At 42.9% G+C, this 12,753-nt stretch overlaps 1 protein-coding gene across 1 annotated transcript in view; it reads left to right on the forward strand.

Annotated features, from left to right (window-relative positions):
- Window positions 1-11,247, forward strand: part of EIF2AK2 (eukaryotic translation initiation factor 2 alpha kinase 2) — a gene marked incomplete at its 5' end in the record, with an annotated part of 42,320 nt that extends 31,073 nt beyond the window's left edge. Inside the window, 6 exon segments of the mRNA NM_001082213.1 lie at window positions 1,308-1,448; window positions 4,493-4,673; window positions 6,762-6,890; window positions 9,626-9,727; window positions 10,706-10,759; window positions 10,841-11,247. Coding sequence (NP_001075682.1) covers window positions 1,308-1,448; window positions 4,493-4,673; window positions 6,762-6,890; window positions 9,626-9,727; window positions 10,706-10,759; window positions 10,841-10,963 — 730 coding nt within the window. The 3' untranslated portion in view covers window positions 10,964-11,247.
- Window positions 11,248-12,753: the final 1,506 nt, after the last annotated feature.

Here is a 12,753-nt window from a genome sequence, read left to right on the forward strand (position 1 = left end):
TGTGAACAGTGTGTATTGTGAAAAAACTAGGTTTTAAAATCTTTATTTTTGCACCAAAGTAAACTCATTTTTTGAATTCTATTTTTCATGAACTTTTTGAAATACCTTCATATAAATTCAGAGCTATAAAAATATTTATGTACTTTGATCCAAGAATTTTCAGTCTGAGGACCTGCTGTAGTAATATTATCCAAATTATGTCTAGCTACAAGAAGATATAAATATTTCATTCATAATAGTGAAAAATGAGAATGAGCAAAATAGTTACAAATTGTTTTGATCCCTAGCCCGATCAATGATTATATGGCAGCCTAAAAATTAATATTGCATCTGCAGTGTTTTCACATGAGATGATATGCTGTTGGAAGTTGCTTCAGAATAATCCAGGGGACAGTGAGCAAGTGGGTATGAGTGCAGATGAAAGCAGATTGGCCAGGAGTCGGTAACAGTTTCCTAGAGTATTTGCCCTACTTTTTTGTGTTTTTGAAATCTCACATTTAAAGATTATAAGTAACATTTATTTTTAAAAGAAAAACTATAAAGATAGCATGTTATGTGAAAAAAGATAATTATATACTCTAATTACAAATACATACCGGATGTAGACAAATATAAGTAATCCAAAGCAATGACACTATTTTAGGAATGTTGAGGTATCAGCAATTTTCTCTTGAATTTTACAAATTTTATGTCACATAGAACTTTTTTAAGTTAAAAAATAAAGTTGTACAATATTTATCCTACCTCATCTTTGGAATCTCAAGTTTATTGGCCACATTTAGCTTCTGGAAGCATCTTGGCTTTTGACAGTATTCTCTTATACAGCTCCCACAGTGTGCAGCCAAGTTTCTACTCTACACAAATCATGTCCTTTGTGTGTTTTCTCTACACATAGAAAATTCTGAATTGGGTTTTTCATGCTGTGTGGATCACCTGCCCTTGCTGCCCAAATGGGGCTTGCTTGTGAAATCTTACGACTTTAACACAAGCCTAAACAAAATATAATGTATGCATAGTTTAGCCATAAAAAATGGCAGCGCTGGCATTTCGAAGACTACACATACTATTTTTAAGTTGTCTGATATTTGGAATTTAGTCATTGCTTTGTCTTTGATATAATATATAATTCCCTGTATGTTTGTTTATTTCTTCTCAAGCTCTCCTGTCCTCTCTCTAAGACGTGTCTTGGGAATCACCACGATTGTTTCTTGGGGGAGTGGGGAGAGCTGTCCGCTGTGACTTGAGGTTCCCAGTTGCTGGCAGGGATGCCGACCGACAGGCTCATGTTCTCTGTTCCTCTTTACTAGGAAGGTAGAGCGTGAAGTCAAAGCATTAGCAGCACTCACTCATCCCAATATTGTTCACTACTACGGTTGTTGGGTCGGGCATGATTATGATCCTGAGAGCAGTAATTCGGATACCGAAAACAGCATGAATATGAATTTAGGGTAAGTACAAAGAGATCCTCATAACCATAATAGGATGGCAGGAAACTGTCATTTAGTGTGTGGGAGCCACTTGGTCAGACCACGAGGTACACATTTAAGTCACCACCACCTGACAGACAACGTTCTCTCACCATTATGCACATAAGGGGACAATGAATAGGGTTTTTTTTTTTTTCCTTGCTTGAAACTTGCTTTTCAAAACCTTTAACTGCTCAGCTGTTTTTAGAAATGTCAGGTGTAGCTTTCCCAGACTGCGTTGTTACACCTGCACCTTGGCTGCAGTGCAGGGCGTGAATGCAGGGTTGTGAAGAAAGTTTTCACGTGCGGATGCTGCACCCAGGGGCTCTCTCCTCAGCTGCCAACAGTTTCCCATTTTGCTCCTGGTGGGATGTGCTGTCACAGTGGGGATGCAGCTGTGCTTACAGTGGGCCGCAAAAAGAATTTGAAGTCTGTAAGCTGTGATGAGGGCGCCCCCAGCTGGCAGCATTTTATATCTTACCTCAGTTAAGCCACTGGAGATTCTAGACAGCTGTCAACTGCCTTTGACATTCTTCATCCTTTCACTGAAAGCCTGAAGCCATTGGCCTATTCATCACCTTGTGTAATTGAGAACTTCATCTTTAGTTTGAGGAGTTATTGTCGTGTGGGACTTCATCAACTTTTTATTTTTATTTTTTTTTTTAATTTTTTTGACAGGCAGAGTGGACAGTGAGAGAGAGAGAGACAGAGAGAAAGGTCTTCCTTTGCCGTTGGTTCACCCTCCAATGGCCGCTGCGGCCGGCGCACCGCGCTGATCCAATGGCAGGAGCCAGGTACTTATCCTGGTCTCCCATGGGGTGCAGGGCCCAAGTACTTGGGCCATCCTCCACTGTACTCCCTGGCCGCAGCGGAGAGCTGGCCTGGAAGAGGGGCAACCGGGACAGAATCTGGCGCCCCGACCGGGACTAGAACCCGGTGTGCCAGCGCCGCAAGGTGGAGGATTAGCCTAGTGAGCCGTGGCGCCGGCCAACATCAACTTTTTTTTTTTTAAAGATTTATTTTATTTCTTGGAAAGGCAGAGTTACAGAGAGAGAGGTAGAGACAGGCAGAGAGAATTCTTCCATTTGTTGGTTCACTCCCTAAATGGCTGCAAACAGCCACGGCTGGGCCAGGCCAAAGCCAGGAGCCAGTAGCTTCCTCTGAGTCTCTCCTGTGGGGCAGGGGCCTGAGAACTTGGGACATCTTCTGCTGCTTTCCCAGGCACATTATCAGGGAGCCGGATTGGAAGTGGAGCAGCCGGGACTTGAACTGGCACCCATATGGGATGCTGGCTCTGCAGACTGCTGCTTAACCTGCTACACCACAGCCCCAGCCCCAGCCCCAGCCCAAAAGGGACTTCATCAGCTTTAAGCAGATTCTTTGTTACCTCATCCTGTTTTCTAGCCCAAATGTGTTCAAAGAATATAAATCAATACTGAGGCCAACTCAGTTCAGAAAAAATATAAAAACCTGGTTAGCAAAATCAGCTAACTTGTATCTAAGGGCGAGCAGTTTGTTGGTGCTTCTCTTAGAGAAACTATGCTTACACAGTCATTTCAGGTTTGTTTTTCCTTTACCTCTCTCCTATTAGGCTGTAATCAAAGTAATGACAATGTCTCATTTTCTTATCTCCGTGTGCCAGTTCTGTTCCTTTCACAAATTAGATGCTTAGTAGAACAATGATGAATGAAAATGTTTCAAAAATTACTTTATGTAATGATGAAATTTGTTTTCTTGTAATTCTATTGTATTAATGCTCCTTTTCCTAGCAAGAGTCTTCAGCATTAAATAATGGCCAGGTTCATATTTCATAAATCAGCTACACAGAGCTCAGAACATTTGGAAACCTAGGATTTAAATAAAAATGTCTTCTTATTTTGACTTAAAATTATTATATATAGGTTTCTCTTTTAAGACATGTTTCGAGGTTCTTGAGAAGGTACAGTATAATTTTTTAAAATAAATTCTTTTTAAAATAAATTCTTTTTAAAATAAGTTTATTATTTTTAAAAATTTTATCTGGGAACAGGTGCTGTGGCATAGCTGATAAAGCCATTGCCTGTAGGACTAATATCCCATATGGGCGCTGGGTTGAGTCCCAGCTGTTCCACTTCCAATCCAGCTCGCTGCTAATATGCGTGGGAAAGCAGTGGAAAATGGCCCAAGTGCCTGGGCCCCTGCACCCACTTGGAAGACCCTGAAGAAGCTCCTGGCTCCTGGCTCAGAACAGCCCAGCTCTGGCCCTTGTGGCCATTTAGAGAGTAAACCGGCAGATGGAAGACCTCTTTCTCTGTCTCTGCCTCTCTCCTTCTCTCTGTAACTCTGCCTTTCAAATATATAAATCTTAAAAAAATTTGTTTGAAAGAGAGAGAGAGAGAAAGAAGGGAGAGAAGAGAGAGAGAGAGAGAGAGGGAATGAAACTGCATCAGTTGTTCAGTCCTTGAATGGCTCCAGCAGTCAGGGATGGACCAGGTTGAAGCCGGGAGCTGGGAGCTCAATCTGATCTCCTGTGTGGGTGGCGGGAATCCAAGTTCTTGAGCTACCACCTGCTGCCTCCCAGGGTTCACCTTAGCAGGACGCTGGAATGGAGAATGCAATCAGGACTTGAACCCAGGCACTCTGATATGGGACATGGGCATTCCATGTGGCAACTTACATTGTGCCAAACAGCCACTCTCTAAATTTATGTTTGTTGCTATTTTTTTTAAAGATTTATTTATTTGAAAGAACTACAGAGAGCAGTAGAGACAGAGATCTTCCATCTGCTGGTTCATGCCCCAGGTGGCTGCAATGGCAAGGGCTGGGCCAAGCTGAAGCCAGGAGCCAGGTTCTTGGGATAGCAGAGGCCCAAGCACTTAGGCCATCCTCTGCTGCTCTTCCCAGGCCATTAGCAGGGAGCTGGATTAGAAGTGGAGTAGCCGGGACAACTGGCCCCCACGTGGGATGTTGGAGACACAGGCAGCAGCTTTCCCGGCCACGCCACAATGCTGGCCCTGCGTTTAACATTCTGTGCATTTTATATCCAGAGTGAAGACTAGGTGCCTTTTGATACAAATGGAATTCTGTGACCTAGGGACATTGGAACAATGGATTGAAAACAGAAGACAACAGAAATCAGAAAAAGCTTTGGCTTTGGAGTTTTTTTGGCAAATAACAACAGGACTGAAATATATACATTCTAAAGAGTTAATTCATAGAGACCTGAAGGTGAGTGGAAAGTACTTTGTTGGTTGATAAGTATCATTTGGTAATTTTAAAATTTGCCTTTTCTGGTTTAAAATTATGATTGATTGACACGATGAATTAATGATCTCTAGTCTTCCAGGTTAGAGTAGGTCTAGAACTTGCCCCAGGTACCATCCTATATGCTAACATGGGAGCTCTCCAGGAAGGCAGACAGCCCTATCTGACGGGTAGTCAGGCCCCAGTTATAAACTCTTGGTAGCTGTTGTGTACTGACCGTTTCCGTGCAGGCGGGTACTGTGGCCAGCACAGCCAGCGGACTGCCCTGTGCCTGTCTCTGCTGCTGCTAAGGCGGAGAGACCCTGGTGACTGTGGCTTTGAGAACATGATTCCCTGCTTAGGTCCTTATTCTTGAGTTCTCTCACAGCACCTGCGTTCCCTCTGGTATTTTCCAGGTTAGAAATTTCAACCCCATTATTTTGCGGTAATCCAAAACTTGGGACATACATCATCCCTTAGTCTTTTCATTTTCTTCTGGCTTTCCTGGTCCGGATAAGCAGTTTTCCCATTTTTCCTTCTCATCATACATAAGGAGAAGAGGAAAGGACTTCTCACCACCTAACCTCTGTACCTATCCCCTGAATTTACTTAATTCCATCACATTCTAGCCCTGCTGAGTCCCAGCCCAGAACCTCTGCTTCCAGTTCTCTCATGGAGAACTGCTGTGCCCTATGGGCCTGGTTCCTTTGTTAATCCTTTTAGGATCACTCTGGATCCACCCTTTTCAGGTCTGGGCAGAAGCATGGTTTCTGTGTGCTTCTGTCATCCAAAATTTGCTGTAACCCGACTATAACTGTTCTTTCAAATGACCTGTAAGAAGTGATCTGATATTAATAGGCTCATCCAGAATAGATATTGAGACAGCATCATACATTGAGCTTCCTGTTTCTCAGAGTCAGGTGATAGCTGTAGGTGGGCCGAGCAGTTGCACTGGTGAACCCAGCACATTCCTACTTTATAACTCGCACATAGCAGAGGAACGTTAGTCTCCACCCCCGCCGCCCTCCCCACGTATCTGTAGCCTTTCTCGCATGTTATTGCCATTAGGTTCCCATCTGCTAATTGTGTCCTAATCCCTCTCTAACTTCTGCACAGACCTTTTCAGGCTGGCTTCTGTAAACTCCTGTTTCTGTCTTCCCTGGGTTTATGGTCTCTCAGTGCCTTTACCAGGGCCTCTCACAGGTGTTGTCCCATAAGGCCTGTTTGTAGATAGCCTAACATTGTATTAAAGGTCTGACCTTTTCAGGAATGGCAAAATATTAATTTCCTCATCAATAATCCTTTTTTATGGTCTTTAGAATATTGGTGAATACCTGTGCAACGAGTAGAACAGGGATGAGCATCCCTCACTCTGCTCTTTTTATTTATTTTTAAGAATCTGCCTAAAGAATTGCATGGGAAAAGTATGTCAGTGCTAGTGATCAGCTTCCAGTTCATTTGCTATGCTTTCAAGGGGGAGGGGATATTAATTAAGAAGGTGTCAAAGGCTTGGAGAAATTGACATAAGGGAGCCCCTAGGAAGAATTCTGCACAGGATACTCTGCAGCAAGGGTGGGACTGGACCCATTCAGAGACTCTTGGGGCTGGAAGGGAGCTTAAGGGTATCTACTTCAATCACCATCAGATTCTGAATTTGTATCTGCAATGTTTCCTCAAGTGGATGTCCAGCCCCATCCTGGGATAGGGAACTCTCCAGCTCCCATAGTTTGAACCACACTATTGGTATATTAAGATTTAGTAAAGCGTGTCTTTTGGTCTTTTCCACTGTCTAGTTCTGGAACAACCCCCCTGGGATCCTCTGGAATTAATCTACCTTCACCTGATGGCCCTTCAGATATTTAGAGGCAGATATGCCCCAAGCTACTTCTGTTGTCAGCTACAGAGTTCTTTTAGCTGGCATTTCAAAGACCTTTGGTATTAAATTCTCTGATTAGGGCTACCTGTGTAAAGTAAATATAAATGTAAGTAAATATAAAAATAGCCATTGCCAAAGATGATTATGTGGTTACACTCTGTCAAATTTGTACATATAAATCAAATTTTTTTCCATAGCCAAATAACATATTTTTAGTGGCTATAAACCAAATAAAAATCGGAGACTTTGGACTTGTAACATCCCTCCAAAATAATGAAAAGCGAACAGTTAATAAGGGAACTTTACGATATATGAGTCCAGAACAGGTAAGATCTCTTTCCTTTCTATCTCATATGTATATATTTATATATATATATGTATATATATGTGTGTTTTATAAAAATTTTTATTTATTTGAGAGACAGATTGAGAGTGAGCACCCAACCATTAGACCAAGCACCTACCCTGTGTCTGCATACAGTTTTCTTTAAATCATATTTTCAGTTATAAAAATAGTATAGAAGTACACAGAATAAGAACTGAATGGGTGAGTGGCCCTGCAGTTAAAATGTTGATTAAGATGCCCGTTTTCCATGTCAGAATCTGGGTTTGATACTTAGCTCCAGCTTCTGACTGCAGCTTTCTGCTTAGACCCTGAGAGCTAGTTGTGATGGCTCAAGTACTTGAGTTCCTGCTACTCACACGAGAGACCTGGTTTGAGTTCCCAGCCCTCAGCTTTGGTCCTGGCCCATTCCTGGCCATCACAGGCATTTGAGGGAATGAACTAATGGATGGAAACTCTGTCTTGTCTCTGTCTCCTTGCCTCTCAAATAAATATATAAAAAATATTTTTAGGGGCCAGCGCTGTGGCGTAGTAGGCTAACCCTCTGCCTAGGTGCCAATTCACGTCCCAACTGCTCCTCTTCTGATCCAGCTCTCTGCTTATGGCAGGGGAAAGCAGTGGAAAATGGTCCAAGTGTTTGGGCCCCTGTACCCATGTAGGAGGCTAGGAAGAAGCTTCTGGCTCCTGGCTTCAGGTTGGCCCAGCTGTGGCCATTGCAGCCATCTGGGGAGTGAACCAGCAAAGGAAGACCTTTCTCTGTCTCTCCCTCTCTGTAACTCTGCCTCTCAAATAAATAAATAAAATCTAAAAAAAAAAAAAAAAAAAAAAAAAAAAAAAAGAATTGAAAATTCCTCTTTTTCTTCCTGTCCACTCCTATTCTCAGCAAAGTTTGTTCTTTATCTTTTTCAGTCATTTTCTATGATTTATAAACATATACAAACATGAAACATATGCACAGCAGCCTTTTTTACATAAACATACACACTTAAATTTTTATGAGAATAATATTTTGTGTTTTTTCACTCAACAATATATCATAATATTTTCATATCACTACAAATAACTGCCATATTTAAATTTTTTTAAAAATATTTTTTCATTTTATTTGAAAGAGATTTTCAGTCTGCTGTGTCACTTCCCAAATGGCTTTAAAATTTTTATTTATTTATTGAAAATCAGAGTGATGGAGGTTGGGAGTATGGGGAGAGAGAGAAAGATCTAACTGCTGGTTCACTCTCCAGGTGCCTGCAATGGCTGGGGTGGGGCTGGTCTCAGCTAGGAGCTAGGAACTCAATCCAGATCTTCCATTTGAGTGGCAGGGACCCCCAACTACTTGCACAGATCTTTTTTAAAAAAAAAAGATTTATTTATTTGAAAGAGTTACACAGAGACAGGAGAGAGAGAGAGAGAGAGATTTATTCCATCTGTTGGTTCACCCCCTAAATGGCCACAGTGGCGGGGGCTGGGCCAGGCTGAAGCCAGGAGCCAGGAGCTTCTTCTGGGTCTCCCACGTGGGTCCAGGGGTCCAGAGACTTGGGCCATCTTCCGCAGCTTTCTAGGTACATTAGTAGGGAGCTGGATGGGAAATGGAGTAGCCTGGATTTGAACTGGCGCCCTAATGGAATGCCAGCACTGGAGGCAGAGGCTTAACCTGCTGCACCACAGTGCTGGCCCCCAGCACACAGATCTTTAATCTATGTGTTTTAGTTCTGATGAATGTGCACACCTGCATAACCTGCAAGCTTTGAAGATGTAGAACACTGCATTTACCCAAGAAAATCCTCTAGGCTCCTTTCTGGTCACTCCCTCCTCCGCACTGCCCAGATACAACCAGTGCTGTGCTTTCTGTCCTTATAGCCTGGTTATCTTGTTCTTGAACTTCATGAGAATGGAATTCTACAGAGTACTTTAAAAAAATATTTGAAAGGCAGAGTTACAGAGAGGCAGAGGAAGAGAAAGAGATGTCTTCCATCTGCTGGTTCACTCCCCAAATGGCTGCAACGGCAGGAGCTGGGCCGCTCCGAAGCTAGGAGCCTGAAGCTTCCTCCAGGTCTCTCATGAGAGCACAGGGTGCAGGGGCCCAAGGACCTGAGCCATCTTCCACTGCTTTCCCAGGCCATAGCAGAGAGCTGGATGGGAACTGGAGCAGCCAGGACTGAAACTGGTGCCCATATGGGCTGCTGATGTTTCACCCGCTATGACACAGCACTGGCCCCTACAGTGTGTACTCTTTCGTATTTAATTTCCTCTTTCATATAGTGTCTGTCATAGATCCTTTAGTTGTTGCTTGTACCAGTGATAATTCTTTTTTGTTGCTGAGTAGTATTCTACTGTGAAATATACTATGGTGTGTTTATCCATGCTTCTACTGATTGATGTTTAGATTATGAGAGTATGAAAAAATGTGCCATGAACATACAAGGCATCACTGGGCACTCTCTTAACCAGCTTACCCACTGGTCTCAACCCCACATTCATACCATGCGGGCCACCTATTGTTATCCCATTTTACAGCTAAGGTGGTCTCCCGGTGGGTGGTGAATTTACACAGGGGATTTAGGTATTCAGTAGTAGAGATCTGGACTTGGACACCCCACTCCTAGAGAGATGCTGCCGTGTGATGGAAGATATATTGATCAAAGAGCTTTGTGGGCTACAGAGGGCATAAATATTAATATCAAGTGTGTAACAAAGATAACTCTATTTCCGTCTCTTTAGATTTCTTCCCAAAACTATGGGAAGGAAGTGGACATCTATGCTTTGGGGCTCATTCTTGCTGAACTTCTTCACATATGCACCACAGTTGTAGAAACAGCGAAGGTAAAGTGTGTCCAGGAAAGAACTGAGCCAGCTCCAGGGACTGGCCGTCATCTTCCCAGAGCTGGGTGGACAGTCGCTGCCCTCTCCCGAGGATGGGCTGAGCGCATGAGTGCCAGACTGCCAAGGAAATAGGAGTTTTCTTGGATCTGCCTTGGGAAGATGTGTGTGATCTCCCGAGACGCCCATTTCAATCAGCCAGTGAACTTCCATCGATTACCTGCTTGGTGTCCAGCACTTTGCACAAAGCACTGCTAAGTACCATGAGAGTTAGAAAAGTAAACACATCTTGTCAATGTCAAGGGAAGATGTTCTAAGATGCATTTTAGGAGAAGGTATCACGTCTGTGGAAGCAGCTAGGAGGGTCTTTCCAGCTATGAGGATTCAGGTTTCACAGAGGCTGTCGGCTCTTCCCTGAGGGCTCAGCTGGCTTGTAAGAGTCCATGGTAGAAGACAGCTTGGAGACAGGAATGTATGGAGTGTTTTGAGAACAGTAGACGGTGTAGTTATACTGGTGTAGATGAATTATAGGGAAGTGGTGGTTGTTGGGATTAGGAAGATAATTTGGGGCCATGCTTAGAAAAGAATAGGGAGCTTGTGTAGGCCCTGGGGGCGCTGCAGGCAGTGTGCAGCTGGGCATTCCAGCCTGCAGCTCAGGAGAGAGGGCTGGCCTGGAGTCAGCGGGCATCTCCTCTGTGTAACAAGGGTAATCAAAGTGCCTGTCGCAGAGGGCCTCAAAGGGATGAAGGCAGATCCTGAATACAGTTGCGCTCAACACCTGAACACATTGCATTGTTAAGGGTGGTATTGGATTAGAGGTAGGGAGCGGGGAGGGGCGTCCTGCTGGCTTCTTGACCAAAGAGACTTCCCCGAGATCTGGAGATGTCCTAGGTTTAGCATGTCCTCAGCCTTCGGTGCTTTCTATTTCTTTTTTCTCTCAAGTTAATAATTTCTTAATAAATATGTATGTTTTATTCTCAGATTTTCGCCGAGCTAAGGAGGGGCATTTTCCCAGATGTGTTTGACATTAAAGAAGTAAGCCCTTGAACATAATCAAGAAATTTACCTTTATTTCAGTGTTTTATTTCCTAGTGTTGACTCTCATTATCATTACAGAAAACTCTGCTACAGAAATTACTTGCATTGGAGCCTGAGAAACGACCTGACACGTCTGAAATACTGAAGACTTTGGCTGAGTGGAAGAATGTCTCAGACAAAAAGCAAAGATACACGTATTAGGGACCTTTGGAGAAAGTATCTTGCTTCCAATAAGTGATTTTTCTGTAGTTATCTAAAATCTACTGGGGAATATTGCTAGGTACTTACCTTTTATTTTCATTTCCTCCCTTAAATGTTTACGACGTTTGTAGAGACATTTTTATTTTTACCTCAAAAACATTCTTACACTTACCCTTTACTGACTTTTTCCTGATGGTGAAAAGGCTTCAAAATTTCTTCTTTATATTAATTAATGAGTCAATTAATACATATATATTAAATGTCTACTGCTTTTTAGCCAAAAATATATTTCCTTAAATAGCTTACAAGCCAGTTGGGGAAATATGATCCTCATAAAAAGATGTTATAAATAATCAAATTGGAAAACAATTTGATGTTATCTAGTAAAATCTAAGCTCCAACTATCAATTCCTAGCAGAATGTTCACAGAAACCTTGTTTATGATAGCCAAAAGAGCAGGAAACGACTGTAATGCCCATCAAAAGGAGAATGGATTAAAAAAATTATATTCACACACTGAAGTGCTGCATAGCATTGGAAATGAGTGAATTACAGTGCAATGCACAGCACAGTTCCTTTCTCAGGAACATAGTGCTAAGGAAAATCAGGTTTCAGAAAAAAAAGTATATATATATATATATATATACATATATATATATAATATAATACATACATAAATAAAATAATTCCATTCATTTTGTTAAGGAATTCCAACAGATATGGTAAAACAATAGAGGGAAGGCAGAGAATGAGAGAGTAGATTCTGGAGTGATTATCTGAAGGATGGGGGGAGTATCATTGTGGATTGCAGAGGCATTGGTTACTTTTTTTTTTTTTAATAATTCATTTATTCTTTTTTTTTGACAGGCAGAGTGGACAGTGAGAGAGAGAGACAGAGAGAAAGGTCTTCCTTTGCCGTTGGTTCACCCTCCAATGGCCGCCGCGGCTGGCGCGCTGCGGCCAGCGCACCGCGCTGATCCGATGGCAGGAGCCAGGATCCAGGTGCTTTTCCTGGTCTCCCATGGGGTGCAGGGCCCAAGCACCTGGGCCATCCTCCACTGCATTCCCTGGCCACAGCAGAGAGCTGGCCTGGAAGAGGGGCAACTGGGACAGAATCCGGCACCCCAACCAGGACTAGAACCCAGTGTGCCGGCGCCGCAAGGCGGAGGATTAGCCTAGTGAGCCGCGGCGCCGGCCTGGTTACTTTCTTAAACAGGATGTTGAGTCTACTAGCCTTTGCTGCATAGTTGTTCCTTGAAATTTGCTTTGTATCTTTTATGGTCAAGGCTTCAAGGAAAAGGTAACTGCTATGAGGCCATGGCTAAGACAACAGTCTAGAAGAGCAAGACCACTTCTCCGGAGCCCGGGGCTCAGAAGTGACATTCTGGTGAGACTTCCCAGCCGGTGAGGAGCTTAGAAGAGTAGAGAGGAGACCTGGGCAGCCCGGGCAAGGGCATGATGTGAGTTCTGGAGAAGGCGTTTCTGAGGGACACTGGGTATACCGGTTTGTTGCCCTGAATTGCCATAGGGAATACTGGAAGATAATTTGGAATACATCTTGGAATCTCCTGAGGGCTAATTTATACTTCAGAGTAACCAGCTGCCATTCTGAAACTGCCATGTAATTGTACAAGTTTTAAAATGAGCTGAATTTTGGCTAAGCAGAAAACGAGGAAACTCATAATAGTGACAAGAAATATTTTTATAAATTCAAACAGTAAGAGGAAATTTTTTATAAAGGCTTATGGCTTTTTTTAAAATACATGTTACAAAGCAGTGTATATTTTTCA

The sequence above is a fragment of the Oryctolagus cuniculus genome, chromosome 2 (assembly GCF_051225735.1).
Source record: "Oryctolagus cuniculus isolate XC-2025 breed Fujian yellow rabbit chromosome 2, ASM5122573v1, whole genome shotgun sequence".
In the NCBI taxonomy this organism is placed as follows: domain Eukaryota; kingdom Metazoa; phylum Chordata; class Mammalia; order Lagomorpha; family Leporidae; genus Oryctolagus; species Oryctolagus cuniculus.